At 38.6% G+C, this 19333-nt stretch overlaps 2 protein-coding genes across 2 annotated transcripts in view; one reads left to right on the top strand and one right to left on the bottom strand.

Annotated features, from left to right (window-relative positions):
* Nucleotides 1-1087: 1087 nt before the first annotated feature.
* LOC117945331 (probable bifunctional methylenetetrahydrofolate dehydrogenase/cyclohydrolase 2) lies at nt 1088-18610 on the bottom strand. The gene is made up of 8 exons (XM_034872772.1): nt 18412-18610; nt 17520-17704; nt 17160-17282; nt 16691-16843; nt 11275-11382; nt 6207-6299; nt 2395-2520; nt 1088-1576 (listed from the first exon to the last, which is right to left on the bottom strand). Exons 1-8 carry the CDS (start codon nt 18552-18554, stop codon nt 1461-1463), a joined length of 1047 nt encoding a protein of 348 aa, XP_034728663.1. The 5' UTR covers nt 18555-18610; the 3' UTR covers nt 1088-1460.
* slc20a2 (solute carrier family 20 member 2) overlaps nt 17912-19333 on the top strand; it is a 54165-nt gene continuing 52743 nt past the window's right edge. Inside the window, exon 1 of the mRNA XM_034872763.1 lies at nt 17912-18148. The gene's annotated coding sequence lies outside the window, so the exon portion shown is untranslated. The remainder of the gene's footprint in view (nt 18149-19333) is intronic.

The raw sequence follows: 19333 nt of genomic DNA, 5'->3' as shown, positions 1-19333 counted from the left end.
CTGAGGGGTGATTACAGAAGGAAGGTTTTTACAAGACTTTTTTTCTGTGGCTGCCTCTAGGAATTAGCCTCCAGTTGTTTTCTGGCAATCTCTTGAGCACCGACATCGTCGGTCAGTAAAGGTCCTAATGAAATTTCTCCATTTATTCTTTTTCATAGCCTAATAGCAATTTTGATGGCCTAAACAGGATCTGGAAGTTATGAAACTTTTCACACTTATCAGACGTGGTGAAAATATACATCTGATGAGGATCTCGGGCTTGGACGGGCCAAATTTGCTAGTTAGCACCCCCTATAATATTTAAAAAAAAAAAGAAATAGCAGTGAAATTTGGTAGGTACATGTATCATGGCCAAAAATACAACAAAAAACTATTGGAGACATATCCTAAATGCAACAGGAAGTCATCTATTTTGAAATTGCATTCCGTGAAACAGGAAGCTCCGCGCACTCTCCGTACTGTCCGATTATCATGTCAACGGCCTTCCGGCCAGTAGCCACAACATGCTGGGCATCCATAGCTGCTCGCAGCTTTCATGGTTGCTAAGGTGGCCTTTAGAATGGTTTTATGAGGTGTAATTACCACCTTTATTAACGTTAATAAATAATCTAATGTTTTATACATCAGTCATACACCATTATTATAACTTTTGGTTTGCTTTGACACTTTTCTTTAGCTGCCTTTATTGTACAGTTCTCCAAATAATGCACAATAGTTCAGAACAATTAACCCACTGAACTAAACACTAACTACAGGCCAACTTATTATGGCAGACCATCTTGCCAATAATGAATGTTTACTAAGAATTAGAGTGGTCTTTCTGAGGATATACAAAGCTAGCTAAAGGAAGTGTCATGCTAGAGAAGGACTATCCACAACCTGGCAACCCAAAAGCTTAACATCCAATGTCGATGAGGCTTAGAACTATGTGATTAATATCCTCATGTACCTCATGTCCAAAATGTTACAGTTCAATTCCAGCTAACCTTTGTTGCATGCCATACTTCTCTCTCTCCACAGTGTTGATGGAAAAATGCCTAAAAAAGGCATCTGTAAATCAGAAAAAAAGACTGAGAAATTGACATATTGGCACAGCATTGATTTGTATTTAATAATCCTTTTCCAGTGAATCTGGAATGTTCAAAAATGAACCAAAACAACTTCAGTAGAAAAAATATCAATCTAAATTTTTAAAAAGTGAACTCTGAAATAAATAACTTAAATAAATAAATGAACAAATTAAAAATATAGACAAAGTATCGTATCAAGTAAATTTCCCAGTAGGTATGGAGTCTTGAGAGTATGGATTTTTAAATCAAAGTATCTTCGATGTTTGGAAACTGTGTGTAAACCTAAATGAATTAATGTGTATATGTGTACAAACATAATGTACAAATAGTGTATGTATGCATACACTGTTTGTCCCGTATAGTACTTTATATCATTCAAGGTGTGTGTGTTTAATGCATCAGTGCATTTCTGGCAGCGGTCACAGTGTTCTTCATCAGCATTGCGACTGTCATCGGACCCACGCCTCCGGGAACAGGTGTGATGAAACCTGCCTTCTCCTTCACTCCTACAAAAATCAAACAAATTGACAAAGAGTTAAAGTTATAGTGTGTAGTTTCTGTCGCCCCCATGAGGAATTCTAGGTAATAACAACAAAACAGTCTGCCCGTCCATATGATACAAGCCTTACGTGATGGCAGACGTGCCCCCCAACCCTCCTCCACACATTTGCTAGTAGCTAAGGAGGACATAGAGGATAAAAAAAAACATGGACTCTTCAGAAGAGGTAACTATCTTCATTTGAGTTTCTGCGCGAGAAAGTCACCGGACGCCACAATCTTCTGAACACAGCCATAGAGGGTGACATGGGAATCGATTGTCGCTCTCATCCCTACCCCGAGCCCACAAAAATACTCCCGTCATATCCTGATCACATGACGTCCCCCCAAAAAAAAACAAATTGCCTAGCAGGCCTAGGCAATCCGCTTCCATTGATTTCTATGCCCCATCACATTAACAACAGTGCAATTGACACATGTGCCGCGGGAGTCCCAAAACATTTTCACCCTCTAATCCAAACTGAGAATTACAGAGAGAGTTGTGTGTAGCTGATTGTCTTAATTAGCTTTGTGGCAACTCATTTGGCAATGGATTGAATGTACAGACGTTCATTAACATGAAAAGGATACCCACCAAATCTTTAAGTTCCTTTTTCTCAGGATTTCTTTTCAATTTGGTTTTGTTGTGCCCCTTATGAACAAAAAGGTTTTTACAGCTGTCCTAGAAATTATTTAAAAGTTGCCGCTTTATACAGCATGTACAACACAATTTCACTGAACTCTCCATTTCTAATTAAAATCGAATTGATTTACTTCAATTATTTACCCTGAAAGTCCACATCCCCAATGAGCCGGAGTTTCCCTGTTTTGGGGTCCTGGATGCGGTTTATGCCCACGTCGATGACGGCTGCCCCCTCTTTCACCATATCTGCCGTGATCAGCCCAGGAACACCTAAACACAGGAACCAATAAGGGGTTTAGAAGATGACATGGCTACCTTAGTTGCTCTAAGAAAACTATTTCAATTACACCATAACATGGGAGTGAGAACGTCAGCTACAGCACTGCAGCCAATGGACACATCATGCCTCGTGGCTTTATGGATCCCATGCTCGGGGATTCCCTTGTTACAGCAGCTCAAATGCTTCAAAAAATAAGAAAAATATACATTAAATAGCAATGATAATTCTAGCTCGAAAACGAACGATAAAATGCTAGTTCAGCCTTAGCAATACAACAAGCGAACAGCAGGGAGAGAGTGAGAGCTATCACCAAAACAAAAAACATGATTTCTTAAGCAAAATGCAAATCCTCCTTAAAAATAATGACATCATTGGATAAGCTGTGTGTGCACCTCAGTGCAACTTAGTCACAACGGGCCCCTCCTACCACACCAAACCAACTACGTTTGATGTGGAACGATAGTCACTCTGAGCAAGTGCAATGTTGACACTGTGATGCACGCAGCACGCAACTTCATAAGGGGGAGGGGCTGGAAGCAACTCCTGTGTGCGCTGTAAAACATTCACACCGTATATAGCTATATATTTACTTATTTAACGGTCTAGTAAAGTTCAAAGTCAGTGTTTAAAAAGTGCACTCCACATGTTTACATATGTTTATTACAGTAACTAATAATGTACTACTAAGTGTGGTAAAGCCAATATTTGTTTTTATACTTCTGCAATTTGCCCTTTAGTTTGTGTGATTTGCTTCTGACTTTCATAGGAATGTTTACACCAGGCTTGGTCAGTGCTCATTATATTACTGTGATTGAGGTAGTTAAATAAAAGCAGTTAAATTCATGCATCACCTAATTTCATCATCACATACAGGCTTGGCCTACAGGAAAGAACAGTTTGTTTAATCTATGTAATCTTGTGTTGTTCATATAATGATTTATTGCTTGTCTTTGTTGAATAACACAGACGACAAAGAGCTTAAAAAAGAATCGCATAATAAAATGCAATATCGGTAGGAAAAGAAGAAGAAAAAAATTGCAATTTGATGATTTTCAGCGCTACGGTCAAAGTAACCTGCGAGTGAATTGAGATATATTTAGACAGTATTACATATATACACATCTATACACACACACACACACACACACACACTAACTCACTCTAATAGTAATATGAACAACATAAATAGCTTTTTTATATTCATATCAGTAAGACTATATACAGGTACTTCTGTGTTCTGATTAACACAAATTAATTTAATATGCACCTTGTAAGATAAATATAACTTGAAATTATTTAGATTCCTATTCCAACCACCAATTTTAAGAGTCAAAAAAATGTGCAGGCTCCAGTAGACTTAACAGCAAGTCCTTTCTGCTTGCCATCTCCTTTTAATCACAGGTTCTTGAAGACAAATTATTACTTTACCTGGACTTAAAAGTCAGCATTGCAGAATAAGATAATACCTTAGCCGACGGTCTCGGAGGAAGGAAATAATTAGGCATTGTGTATTTATTTTGACAACCACTCTACTATGATGATGGCTGCCAGAAAGCTGTCAATTTGAACTCCTCATTCTACAATTACAACTACTCAACCGAGTCAAATAACAATTACATACCAACTTAAGAAAACACAAAAAAAAAAAAAAAAGCACACAGACATCTGAGAAAATAATTGACACGCTAACCCTAAACTACACCTGGATAATTTCCTACTAACATCAATTCCAACCATTAAACCCAAATGCATGAAGAGAGAAGAAAACCATTTTTGACAGTTGTACAGGGGATGGCTAGAATTCACTTAATCATGCAGTGCAGCGTGAATGCAGTTTCTTATTCCCAAAAGTCAAAACTCAAAGTTAGGCTAGATGAAAAGAAGGTAAGATGCCCTTCCCAGAGAGTTGCTTTTAGTCATCAGGAAACATTCTTTGTATTAGAAAGGAAGGACACCATGGCACCCCCAATACGCAGTTACTTCAAAGCCTTTGTCAGATTACTCCTGCCCTGCATTGATTAATTTTCTCACATTCCATCTGCCACACATCACTATTGTTCTCAGGAAAACTGTAATTTGTAACCACAGTTGGAGAAACTTGACGCTGAAACCTCATTGTTGAATTTTTCGATTTTGACGTGATCACTTCAAGTAAGGGCTAGTAAGCACTTTCACAATGATTCCTTCTCGTTGCATTACCATACCACATAATTCCCTCTGTGGCTCTCCAACATAATGAAACAGCATCTGACACTGATTTAAGGAGTGTACATATGAAGCTAGAACTGCTTTAATAATGATTAAATAACAGAATAAAGTAAAAATGTGTTCAATTTGTAATGCAGAATTGTAATAATTAGAAAAGTGTGGCCCTTTAAAGGAAAACAACATTACACATTATTAGCTAATCCAGGCATTTGAAAGTAAAAACAAAGATGAACAATAAAGTTATTAACCAGACAAATATCCATTTGATTTTGCATTATGTGGTTTATCTTTGAACTAATATCTTTATTGTAGCTATGCTTACAGCAGGGGTCTTCAACCTTTTTTAAGCCAAGGACCTCTTAACTGAAAGAGAGATGGAGTAGGGACCCCCTACTACATAAATTGTATAAAATTAAGTTGCATAGTAAACTGGGCGTACAGTAACATGTAAGGAGTCCCAAAGCCTTTATACATACATGTTTTGCATAGAGCACTAAGCTATTCTAATAGCATAACACTCATGTTTTAATATTAAACATACATGTGGCATATTGAATCCTTAGGATTAACTAATCTGTGGATGGCCTTAGTGACTACCTTTCCTATAGGTCAGTTAGCAGTGAGGATTTTTATTTGCTAATAACATGTTGGATTCTAGGGGCGGGGGAAAAAAGCGAAACAGCATCTTTTCGCGATATTTTTCTTTGGCAATACTGTATTGACACACAGACGCCAAGTACCAATTTATTATGTGTTGTTCAGTTTGTCTGCTTGATAATCCCATTTTGCAGCAATAAAATTAAAGTGAGATGAACAAACAGAAATGCATCTTTTTATATAAAACAGAATAAGAAAATCTGAATACTATTGTATTGTAACATAAGTATCATGATTATATGGTATTGTTAGGCCTCTGCTGATTCCTACCCCTATTGGATTCATGTAAAGACTTTTTTTAAACATTTCTTTAAATAACAATAATTGTAAAGGCAACCCCTGCATTGACACTTAGGACCCCCATAGGGGTCCCGGACCCCCTGTTGAAGATCCTTGTATTACAGTACAACAGGAAATTATTACGGACATTGCCAGGCACAGTCACACTACAACCTAATTTGAAAATGAGACATTTGGTTTTGTAAAAATCAAAAGGCAGATTAAAACAAATAATACATGTTCACTTCATCAAACGCTTGAAATTGCCACATTTGAACACATATAACCAATTACATAGACCTTTTACGTAAAGGAAATTGAGGAATTAGTGGCATATTCACTGATATAAAAAAAAAAGTAAGTTGCTGCCCTAGTGCTTACTTATATGTTGTAAACACCTCTGCAAGATTTAGTAGGATTAATCAACTTGAAAGACTTTGCTCTGTATCAGATATGTCACTTTGGAAATTATTTTTTAAACTGAAAATGAATAGACAGGCATGCGTCTTTATGGTGTCTTGGGTGTAATTACCTGCCGCTGCAATGATTATGTCAGCCAGGCTGGTTAGCTCCTTCAACTGTTCCTTGGGTGTACATCTGTGGGCAATAGTCACTGTGGCATCACCTGAGAGAAAACAGATTACTGCCAGGATTACATTTCACATCTGCTAATTACATAAAACAGAAAAGAATTAACACTACAATAAAGACCACCACAGCTTGGAAACGCTTCTTGTAGCCAGCCAAGAGTCTTTAAATTCATGTTTGAGGTATCTTCGCCCATTCGTCCTTCCAAAAGTCTTCCAGTTCTTTGAGATTTCTGGGCTGTCTGTCACATACTGCTCTTTTAAGGTCTATCCATAGATTTTCATTCATGTTGAGGTCAGGAGATTGTGAAAGCCATGGCAAAACCTTCAGTTTACGCCTCTTGATGTAATTTACCGATTGTTTTGAGGATGTGTTTAGGATCATTTTCCATTTGTAGAAGCCATCCTTTCTTTAACTTCAGCTTTTTCACGGATGGCATCAAGTTAGCATCCAAAATTTGTTGAAATTTTATTGAATCCATTTTTCCTTCTACTCGTGAAATGTTCACTGTGCCACTGGCTGAAATACAACCCAAAAGCATGATCGATCCCCCCCATGCTTAACAGTTGGACAGAGATTCTTTTCATTAAATTCTGTGCCCTTTCTCCAATTGTACCGTTGCTCATTCCGGCCAAAAAGTTCTATTTTAACGTCATCGGTCCATAGAACTTGTTTCAACAATGCATCGGGCTTGTCTATATGTTCATTTGCAAACTTCAAAGGCTGATTTTTGTGGCGAGGACGTAGAAGAGGTTTTCTTCTGATGACTCTTCCATGAAGACCATATTTGTACCTCTTTATAGTGGAATGGTTTACCACATCTCCAGTGTCTGCCTGGTCTTTCTGGATGGAACGTGGGTTTGGATTTGCTTTTCTCACTATCTTGCGAGCTGTTCTGTCTGATATTTTTCTTGGTCTTTCAGATCTTGCTTTAACTTCCACTGTTCCTGATGACTGCCATTTCTTAAATTACATTCCGAATAGAGGATACTGGTGTCTGAAAACGCTTTTCTATCTTCTTAAAGCCTTCTCCTGCTTTGTGAGCGTCAACTATTTTGTCAAAGCTGTCAGGTCTCAGCTTTCCAAAGGGGGCGGTACATGCTATAAACTCTGCAGGGTGCCCAAACCTTTGCAGACAACATTTTTTGTTTCGTCTTATTTTTCAAGTTTAAATGATGGAAATAAAATCTGTTTGTGACATATTATACGAATGTCTAATCTGTCATTTGATGCCTTTTGGAGATTTTTCAATTTTTTCTTGGCTTCTTTATGCACATTAATACAAATTTTTAACTGGGGTCCCCACGGTACCTGAAGTTTCTTTTTTCTAAACACAAGCTCCAGTTTATAAAAGAGCTGCCATTTTTTAATTACAATACTTTATCTATTTACATTTGTACATGTTTAACATGTAACGTGAAATTAAATCAATATTTAAACTTTTAAGAACCTGTTGAATATTTCACATGGACTACATGCTATTTACTGTAATTTTACAATTATTTGATTTGTCAGTATACAGAATTCTAAAAGTTAATAAAAAAGTTGAATTTTTTTTTATTATTATATGTATCTGTCTGACTTTGCTCAGGATGTAACAGTGATTGACCGATCACACAGCACACATTCAATCCATTCAAAGTCAAAAAGCATGCTACAGTATTAAAAAAAAAAAAAAATCTTTAGTTTTTTTTACAAGCTTGGAAATGTAGTAGCAAACAGCTTTTGGTCAGGGTATTTCATTTCTTAGTGCTGTGGACAGTACAACATGTACAAAACCTCCTTTGTATTGAGTTTCAGGAGGAGGATATCTATGAAACCAAAGCACGTAACGTAGTAACTATGTGCATTGGCTCAGTAGCAGTAGGGTAAGAGTAAGACTAGGGGAAAAAGTGCATTTGCAATTGTTAAATATAAAAATTGCAGTAGCCTGTTTATTATTACCTTGTTTATTATATTAATCTTGATGCTGAAATTCTCTTTAAACTCATTAAAGCAGTGATTCATTCTTCAGTGAACTACATGACAGGTGGTACATTACACAATAAAGGAAAGCAACATGACGATAGTAATCCTAATCTTTATCTAAAAAAGTCAAAAACATCCTGCATAGTCACATCTTAACTGTGACAAGGAAGTCAGGTATGGGTTGGGAAAGAGGATCACAGGGCTTCTAGGAAGATAAGAACGAGACGGAAAGAGGCAAGTCACAGCACATCAAACATCCAGGATGCATTCCTTGTGAGGTGGGTGAGAGAGAGAGAGAGAGAGAGAGAGAGAGAGAGAGAGAGAGAGAGAGAGAGAGAGAGAGAGAGAGAGAGAGAGAGAGAGAGAGAGAGAGAGAGAGAGAGAGAGAGAGAGAGCGCTGACCACAGGAAGAAATTGAACTCCTTAAACTAAACTCCTTATATTGAAATTTAGCAGTGTATTTGCCACAGTCATACCCGGTGCTATCTTCATCAGCTTTAAAACCTTGTCATTGTGTGTTGTGCCTTTTTTTTCCAGAACTGCCCAAGTTTCCAACATGCACAAAATTCTATTTCAGTGACACTGAATTAGACTTAAAATGCAAATAAGGATTGAAACCATACAGAAAATGCAAGTTCAACCTGTTCTCTCCTTTTTTTGTCTTTCCTTTTGAGAATTAAACAATGGAGAAAGGCCATGTTAAAAAAAATACATAAACAAAAGACTAGAATTATCAAAGCAATGTTCCAGAAATTTATATGACGTGTATGATATGTTGCACTACAGTGTTCATCTCTTCCTCTTTTTTCTCTGCCAGACCTGCTCAGTAGCTAAAAAGGGGTGTTCTAGTTAGAATGGCATGTTTCAGTAGCATTTCATAGCCAAGTCGTTTGAAACCGCCATGGACTCAGTCTAATTCCTACACTTTCACCAGCAAAGCAACGCAAAACTATGAGGAAGCTCACTAATACCTCTTTAACACCACCTACCAGGGTTGGGCTAGGGTTGTCTGATCAGGGTTCAACCATCCTTTTGGAAATTCAAACCAAGCCAGTCTAAATGTAAATGTAAATGTGCTGTATTTATATAGCGCTTTTCCAGTCTTAACAACTGCTCAAAGCGCTTTTACATCTACAGGGAACATTCACCATTCACACACATTCATACACTGTGGCCGGGGCTGCCGTACAAGGTGCCACCTGCTCATCAGATAAACATTCACACACATTCACACTCCGATGCGCTGCACCGGGGGCAACTTGGGGTTCAGTGCCTTGCCCAAGGACACTTCAACAATGACTGCAGGGGCGGGGATCGAACCACAAACCTTCCGATTGGCAGGCAACCACTCTGCCACCGAGCCACAGCCGCCCCCAGTCTACATGGGTATATCCCTGGCAATGACAATTCATAACAATTAGAAATGGCTTTTTTAGTCATATTTAGTGAACAGCTAACATCACATACTCTAGTCCATCTGTGTACCACAAGAACTAATATGTTTTGTAGCTACTTGAATCTGTCATTGTACAGTAGGAACGATAAAGGTTATTTCAAAGTTGTTTTGCAGTGATTATGTTCTAAAACACAAATAAATAACCATCAAACACTTCTCAGATGATTTTGTGAGGAATGATTTCTCAGCGCTGCATATTTATTGCAGCAGCTGGACAAGGAAGTAGGTTACTCTAGGATACATTGTTGACTAAGTTACGACAAGGGGAGAATAGTTCGCTTTGTTTGATTTCAAAAAAAGGAAAGGTGGGCTTTGCTGTTGCTTCATGACTTCAAGAGGGAGATTCACAATCCCCAGCAGCCGCACTGAACTGCAGGCTGCAGACGGGTGTCTCATGACAAAGGGAGGAAATAAGAGCAGCGGAACAGAGAGAATTCAACAACTTATTTTCATACGTTTAGGTTCTAATGCTGGGTTTTTACAGACAGTTTAGCCTGTAAACCTCCGATACCTCACTATACAAGGCAGACTAGTGAACATCCAGGCATTCACTGTCAGTGGACTGTTTGAAAATGAATTGAACCGCTCCACTCGGCTGTTGTTAAAGCTGTGCGTAATAATCCTAGTTTTATACATTCTACAGTGAAAACTCAGCCTAAAGCAAAGTGAGACAAAATGTCTGTTGTTGCTTTTTCAAAGTGTGCGGTGAACAGACCTGTGACGACTGCCCCACAATCATTTTCAACCAGTAGCATAGTTTATCCCACTCCGGCTGTTATCAACCCAGGTAGGGCGCAATTCACATTGAAATCGACCCTAGTCTACCATGATCAAACCCACCTGGCAAAGAGGGTTACTATTTAAACACAAAGCGACCTAGGCATATCCCTGATTTAGCCATTGGTGTGAAAGGGGTATAAAAGTGATGACAGTGGGGACCGCAACTGTGTTTCAGTCTAATGACCTTTATTTGTGCTAAAGGTACGATGTGCAAGATCATTTTTTTAGGTTACCCAGTCCTTATTTAACAAACCATCAGACATTTGCTTCTAAGCATTCCTTTTTTGCAGTTATTCCAGGTACAACAATTTAACAACGGCAGTTATTACACAGAATATTCCACATTTTGTTTGCATGCAGCTGCTTGAGTTGTTTACACCTGTTGATTTGACCTGTAATTCTGCTACACTTCGACAGGTCAAACATATCCTGTTGCTTCATCTAAACAGCAAATCCCATGCAATACCTTACAAGTCTCCTCCCTTCTTCCTACACCCATAGAAGGGCAGTTAATCCGTCTGCCCAAAGTCTCGCCCTGTTTGTACTCTTCCTTAACAGTTTGTTTTTTTCTCTTCTTGGGACTTCTCCGGCAGGATGTACATAATTATTAATTGTTTTATTAAAAAGGTGAGGCGTCATTAAGCCCTTCAGGTATTGGTCACATCCTGACGACGAAAACATCAAATATGTTTCAGGCAAAGTCAAGATGGCGCAATATAATTTACATACAAAGAGCAGCACTCATGTCTTACCTGCACAAAGATAAGCATGCGTTCATGTGCAACCACATCAATACAAACACACTTACCTCCGGGGCGTTCATGCTTGCGATCAGTGTGCAGCAACATTGCGATGGGCATTCCAACATTTTTGGAGCGACCAGCGACCAGCACATTCTTCCCCACCGTCTCAATACCTGCAAACATATTTTTAAGGGGAAAATCGTGGAGAACTTCAGTGTGTCCCTGACAGCTCTTTGGTCTTGGCCATGGTGGAGATTTTGTAATATAACTGATTGCTTGCTTCTGTGGACACGTGTCTTTTATACAGGTCAAAAGCTGAGATTAGGAGCACTCCCTTTAAGTGTGTTCCTAATCTCAGCTCATTACCTTTATAAAAGACACCTGGGTCAAATACTTATTTCCCTCATAAAATGCAAATCAATTCATAACATTTTTGACATGCGTTTTTCTGAATATTCGTGTTGTCATTTTGTCTCTCACTGTTCAAATAAATCTACCATTAAAATTATAGACTGAGAATTTCTTTGTCAGTGGGCAAACTCACAAAACCAGTAAGGGATCAAATCTTTTTTCCCTTCACTTAATAAACAGTGCATATAAAAAGTCTAAACACCCCTGTTGAAATACATGCATTACAAAACGTTAATCTTGTTTTGGTGAAGCCATGCTTTCGTGGATTTGGATCTGGGCTTTGGGTCGTCATGCTGAAAGGTCAACTTCCTCTTCAGCTTTCTTACATAACCCAGAAGATTTTGTAACAAAATTGCCTGATATTTGGAACGGTTCACAATTCCCTCCACCTTGACTAAAGCCCCGGTTCCAGCTGAAGAAAAACAGCCCCAAGGCAGGCTGCTGCCACGACCATGCTTCACTGTGGGTATGCTGTTCTTTGGGTGATGTACAGTGTTGTTTTGCGCCAACCATTTCTTAAGGATTTGTGGTTAAAAAGTTCAACTTTGGTTTCATCAGACCATAGTACATTTTCCCACATGCTTTTGGGAGATTTGATGTTTGTTTTTACAAACTTCAGCCAGGTTTGTATATTTTTCTTTATAAGAAAAGGCTTCCGTCTTGCCACCCTACCCCAAAGCTCATTCATATGACGAAAATGGGAGATTGTTGTCACATGTAGCACACAGCCAGTACTTGCTAGAAATTCCTGCAGCTCCTTTAAAGTTGCTGTAGGCTGCTTGGATGCCTCCCTGAGCAGTTTTCTTGGTTCTAGTTCTTGGTAATGTCTTTGTTGTGCCATATTTTCTCCACTTGATGTTGACTGTCTTCACTGTGTTCCATGATATATTTACTGCTTTGGATTGTACCCTTCTCCTGACTGATGTCTTTCAACAATGAGATGGTTTGGAAGCTCTCTGCGGACTATGGCTTTTGCTCTAAGATGCAACTTAGAAAGTGTCAGGAAAATCCTACTGGAACAGCTGAACTTTGTTTGTGATTAATCAGAGTCAATTTAAATGATGGCATGTGTGTATTGACTTCTATTTAACATGGGTAATGCAACCAGGTTATTGTACCTTTTTTTTTCAACCTCAAAGACTTCAGTTTGTTTTTAAATTGAATTGTTCACATAATAGGTCACATTTAAAAAGTAGAAAAAGTTCTGACATGATTTATCTTTGTCCTGGCAAAGCTAACCTGGCATTTTAACAGGTGTGTGCAGACGTTTTATATCCACTGTATATATAAAAAGTCTGTTTCTTCTTGCTCTACCTAAGATTGTTAGAAGAAATTTTTCAAAGAACTCCAGTTTTTTCATCGTCAAGAGCACCTTCAGATTACTTGGATTAACTTTTTTTTTTTTTTAAATGTATTGATTGTGGAAGCTTGGATGTAATACGGTTGTGAAATAAATAATTAATAAACAAAGAACTGACGAAAGAAGAAATTAATGGATAAAATCCCCATAGATGATACAATTAAAATGCAAGTTTTGTGACTCTTATTTTTTGTTTCCATAAACTATCTCAACCTGACAGTCAACACTACCTCTAGTCCTCCCTGCCCTAAAAGCCCAGAAGTGTGTCCATGTAGAGCAGAGATGGAAGGAGAAATAAACCCTACCCCTTGTTATCCTCAACACATTCTTAATAGTGATAGCAGAAAGCCTCCAAAGCAGCTTCAACACAGTCTGGTATGCGAATTGCAAAAATTCACTAATAGATAGTAGCTGATAGTGAAAACAGGGTCTCTCACTTCTTCATAGAGTAAAGGGCACTTATCATTAATAGCATCATGATCATCATCATCATAAACACTTCATCCCAAAAAAACTCCAACATTGTGAAGGACTCACCCACACACTCTTACGGAATCCTTATCCCTGCTTTCTGGCTAAAAAAAAATAAAATACTTTTTTCATGTTACTTATTTCTTAATTTTTGCACGCCATCTCCAAGTGCATTAAGTTCAGTTTGAATTAAAATCAACATGTAGCATGACTAACTTCCTTGTCTTAACATTAGGAAAGTATGACTTTTTAATTAATTCAATTAACCAAGCCTGCTCTTTGAAGAGTGATGTGCCTTATTTTAAGTAATTGGAAACTTTGAACAATATTTTTGTAACTCACTATACAAGTACATCTGAAAGACACGCATTAAGACTAGTTTGTGAAAAGGTGCAACTAAATTCCTAATTTGGCAGAATACTTACATTCTTACTTGGTCAAAAAGCTGTGTTCCAGTGCATTAAAGGAGAGAAGTACCCAGTGAATCTCACTACTGTAGACGTGAAAGAAATGCATGAAAGTTGTGCTAATTAAGCTGTGTTTAGTTCCTGTGTTGTTGCTGCAAAGAGTGCTTCGGGACCGTCTACAAAATACAACACCAAAAAGAGATACAAACATATTTTCAAAAATAAGAATACGCTTTTACACAACTAAATTAGCACAACTTTCATGCATTTCTGTCAGATCTACTGCAGTCAGATTCACCGTGTTCACGTGGAAGGAATCACTTCACATGTGAAGACACTTTTAATGACATTTTGAACATGTTTAGAGGCTAAAAACAAGTTTAAAACTTGCTCTGTTTAAGCCTGTTGGGTGCTAACTCTAGCAGCAGGATAACTGTGTAGGCAGCAACAATTGCTTTCATTTTTCTCTCTACTGACTGCATTCCGAATTTACAAATAAGAGACCTACATGTTGAACTTGACTGGAGCTCTCCTTTAACACAGTAGACAGATTTGAAGTGCAGGTCGAAAAATGATTGTTAGGCGCCATCTAGTGAGCCACACATGAAAGGACAGGATGATCATCCCCCCAACAGGGATGCCAATGCAGCAAGCGCATTAATTAGTAAGTAACACATGTAATGTGCTTTTATTATCAAGATTAGTCTCGCATTGCCAACCCTGTCTCTACAGATCTGTGTCAGCGCCGGAGTATAGGGTGGCTACACCACCGATTTATTCTGAGATAGGGGGGAAACCGCTCTGGCTTGTTTGTATTTCAGTCAGACAGGTCAAGAGGGCAGGAATGCGTTGGATTTCAGGCGTTGGAAGAAAAGAAAAACGCAAGTGGTGAAAAACTAATCTCCATGTCCACTACGACACCTTTAAAGAGAGAATAAGCATTTATGACATGGAACTGAGGAATGCAAGGTGGTCTTTCTTTTCTGATATTATTGCTAAAAACTAAAATAATTCCTGTGCTTTGTTTACTATTGTTGACAGGTTAACAAATCCCCCAGTGCCCGTAGCAGTTGAACTTTTATCCACCAAGGCCTGCAATGAATTTGAAATCTTCTTAAGTGAAAAAAATTCAAAAAGTTCCTCTATACTAGGTACTGGATGTTCAGACAAAAATAATCACAATATGACCCAATTTCAAATCATTACATATAACAACCTAGAGGACATTATGCAACATCTAAAAACCTTGTCCTGTTGCCTCGAAAACGTACCGACGGCTCCTTCAAAAATATTTCAAATTGTTTGGCTTCTGATCTTCAACAAATTGTAATCACGTCACTTTTTTCAGGCATCTTCCCACAAGCCCTGAAAACTGCAGTCATCAAGCTTATCTTAAAAAAAGAGCAATCTAGATACGTCAGTAATGGACAACTATATTAATAAATTAATTAATTTATTAAACATTAATTAATGCAACATAATAACAATGTCTCCCAGCCATTTACCCCCGCAGAAAGCTGCTACCAGTCAAGCTAAAGCTAATATAGAAACAAGGGGTCCGTCTGTTCCAACTAACGTTACGGTTAGGAGCAGCAACACTGGAAATGTAACACTAATCTACTACAGAAGACTGTGTCTGAGCTAACGTCATTTACACTGATTTAATGATTTAATTGTTCTTGGATACACAGGGTTTGTTGCTAGTGCACGTCTGATCAATTAGTCGACCATCACCTGACATTTAGAGGAAGCAACATGCAGTCACTGTCATTCACGTTAGCCTGGATTGATAGTATTATATGAATACAATGGTGTCATATTAGTCAACAAGCGTATTTCTACCTAACTTCCCAATCCAAAATCACTTCAGAAAAGTAATCACAGCGCCTACTTGCTTTGGTGTTTGAAAAGCATTAAAGTTCAACAAAGAATGGTTCACATTAGAAACGATCCTTTTTTCATTTTTATCTTCTATGTAGATGCACTCCTCTACAAAATCACAGTGGTAGTCAAGAATGATTTATTGCTTTCAAATAGAGCTATTTATGTCATCATTTAAAAATTACTTTTTCTTTTTCATATCGCAATATATATCACAGGGGAAAAAATGTTGCAATGTCAGATTTTTTTATATACTATACTTACATACTATTGGATCGAATGGAAAAGTGGCTTGTCATCTCCGGATCTGTACTAAAGTGGTTCCAATCCTACCTAAAGAATAGGAACTGCTTTGTATCCATAGGTAATTATGCTTCTGAGCACAAAGATATGACGTGTGGAGTTCCCCAACGCTCTGTCCTAGGGCCCCTTCTATTTAATATCCATATGCTTCCACTGGCTCATATCATGAATATCAGTATTGCCTTTGTTTAATTATTTGCACTATACTGTGAATTTTATTCTGGTATTCTACCTGTTTTTGATTAAATGTTTTTACTTTTGTATTAATATCTACACTTTATATAAAAATACACTTTATAAGTTTTAATAATGTTTTTAATAATGTTTTTTTAATAATGTGTTTGATGTTTTGTGTAAAGGCAAAACACATTTTCAACCCAGCAGCACAGAAGATCGATACAGTAGGCACCCAAGTCACCAGTTCAAACCTGTCAAACCTGGTCACAATTTCCCATTGTGTGTCAGAGTTATTGCATTGAATGATGGCCAGAAAAGTGTTTTTGTAGAACATTATGATGTCACGCTGAAGTTGACCTTTGACCTTTTGGGGGTAAAATGTCACCACTTCTTTTTATCCTATTAGACATTTCTGTTAAAAGTTAAGTTAAAAAATGAATAACAGAGCTGAGCTGAGTTTTTCGTGTTTACCTGCTCTTTTGATGATCTCCCAGACCGCTGCAGGTGTGGCAGGCACCATGGATCTCTGGTCTAGACACAGCTTACCAATATTCACAATGTGGAAGCCGTCCACATCCTTCTCTGGGGCAATGGCATTACACACTGCTCGCTCATTGATGTGCTCTAAAGAAAAGAGGGAGTAGGAAAGATACTTAATGAAATTACATATATAACAGGGTAAGGTCAGGCCATTCAAAGGCAAGAAACTTCACTCATACATTCAAATAAAAAAATAAAGTTTAATAAACCAAACGTTACCATAAAAGAAATTTACTTATTTAACTAAAGCCCACCTTGGTCCAATTTTCATATAGCTTCACAATGATTATTCGTTAATGATATAGATGCAATTACTGCTAATTGAACTGTAAAGACTGGCTATTTTTAACTTTGATGTCAGTGAGAAAAACTCATGTGCAGCTGTGGAGCCTGTGTTTACCGGGAAGTGGCAGCTGCACCAACAATCCGCTGACCCTCCAGTCACGGTTCATCTTGTCAATCAGCTCCAGCAACTCCTCCTGGGAGACCGAGCTACGCCGCACCACTGTGTCACTGGAAATACCTGAGAGCACATACACATCACACACAATCCATGTTCATGTAGCCATGTGCATGTTAGTTTGCAGTTGCGTGATTTAACACAATAGATTTATTTTTCTTATGAAAAATGTGTTCATCCATGTGTATCTACATGCACATGCATGCCTAAAATTTGGAGATGCATTAGGTGGATCTATGTTATGTTTGTTGCATGATGCACATTATGCATACAGTTCAACAATGCACGCCATGCTCATACCTAGGATGCTAGCTGCCCGGGTCTTGTTCCTAACATAAGTACGACTGGCTGGGTCGTCCCCCACCAAGACCACTCCAAGATGGGGTCTCATGTTGCCCTGAGCTACCAGCTCTTCCACATCACGCTGGATTTCTCTGTGGAGCTGCCGAGCCAACTCTGTTCCCGAAATCACCACAGCGGTGTGCCTGGAGAGGTAATCCATAAAAACATGAATGAATGTTGGTCCTTAGAGAATGAATTCTACTGACATTGGCGATAGTGCTGTTAAGATAGCGTAACCGTTGGGTTTTGGAGCTGTAAGCTAACTTTAATGTTAAGGTGTTAACGATAACGAATATCTTAACGTTATCGGTAAAGCAACAACAGACAAGTTAATGTTGCTATTTTCTTCTACCATGTGGTATAGCGCTAGCGTTTATAATATTAAATGGGGGTGAATGGTAACTAATGGGATACCTGTGTGCCTAAAAGACTGCGTTATACACGGTCAACATCAGCACTTGTGAGTCACATTTAGCTAGCTCAGCTACCGCTTGAAGCTATCTGTCCTCTAGCCGCAACAGCAGGCAACATTCCTTGAGTGCAGTGGATTCTTACACGTAAAGCCGACGACTACCAAAGAAACTACGGTGAGTTATGTAATAGCGACACCTTAATTGAGAGCGTTAGTCGATTTAATCAGACCTCTGATTTCTCCCTCAACCAAAGGCAACGTTATATCCGTTAAACCTGCCCTCTCTACCGTGAACGGTGAAACCTGCTGTCAATCACCATTCGGACACGTGACGACACACACGCCTTCACCGGTGCTGAAGCAGCTCGTCCTGCCGCAAAGTAATGCCGTTCAATAAAAGAAAAAAAACAGCGCTGTTTTAAACGGAGTGCCGTTTACCTCGTCGCCGACTGGTGAAGATGTCTCCTTTGATTCTCGCATTTTCTGTGCATCCGCAGTTTGGCCCGGCAGCAGTGATGTTGTAACCTTAACGGGCTACAAATCCTGAAGGAGGAGCGTAGCGGTACAACAGAGGCCGCCATGTTTGTGTGTGTTTGTCGTAGAGCGTGGGTACGTCGTGCGTGCGCGAGAGGGAGACAGGGTACAGTGCAGTGTGTATCTTCAGGAGCAGATTTGGGGTGGTAGACGTTCCCATTATAAATGATAGGCTGTATTGATGCTTATGAGGAAGAGAACGTGTTTTTAGCTGGTAATTTATTTAGCAAATGAATTAGAAGAAAATTCAATGATTCCTGAAAAAAAGAGCTGCGGTGAGTACACAGCAGTTGCAGCAAACATAGACCACATTGTGTTGGAAAAGTAGGCTACATTTTCTCTCAGTTAAAGTGAAAACTAATTTAATAAGCGAACATGTAAATTAGAACTGCTTGGTTAACCCTGCTGTGTCCATGTTGTTCAGTTGATAAATATACCGTTTTGTGTGGGAAAGAAAGAAGGATGACACTTGAAAGGGGGTTTCTGGATGGAATATCCAATTGTGGAATAATCCCACTGATAGCACACAGGTTAGAGTTTGACATAGTGTAAACAGCCCAAACAAAAAATGTGAAAGTTAAAGGAGAAGTTTGACATTTTTGGAGAAATGCTTTGTTGCTGAGAGTTAGAGGAAGTCCATACCACTCTTCTGTCTGTATGGTTGCCAGTTAACTAATCATGAACACAGGGAAATTAAAGGGAAAGGGAGAGCTAACTTGGCTCCGTCTACAGTAAAAAATTCCACCTAACAGTGTCTTTAAAGCTCGCTAATTAAGCTCAGGGAGTCAATGAACCCATTCAAGAAATAGTCTGGCACATAAACCCA

The sequence above is a fragment of the Etheostoma cragini genome, chromosome 5 (assembly GCF_013103735.1).
Source record: "Etheostoma cragini isolate CJK2018 chromosome 5, CSU_Ecrag_1.0, whole genome shotgun sequence".
NCBI lineage: Eukaryota > Metazoa > Chordata > Actinopteri > Perciformes > Percidae > Etheostoma > Etheostoma cragini.
This window is presented reverse-complemented; position numbering and strand designations above follow the sequence as displayed.

What these genes read in the sequence shown, in the direction of transcription:
- LOC117945331 (XM_034872772.1), bottom strand. Translation starts at nt 18,554, where the DNA reads ATGGCGGCCTCTGTTGTACCGCTACGCTCCTCCTTCAGGATTTGTAGC. An exon ending in CCGGGCAGCTAGCATCCTAG is followed by an intron (nt 17,283 to 17,519) that starts GTATGAGCATGG and finishes ATGTGCTCTCAG; the next exon opens with GTATTTCCAGTGACACAGTG. An exon ending in GGTGCAGCTGCCACTTCCCG is followed by an intron (nt 16,844 to 17,159) that starts GTAAACACAGGC and finishes TCTTTTCTTTAG; the next exon opens with AGCACATCAATGAGCGAGCA.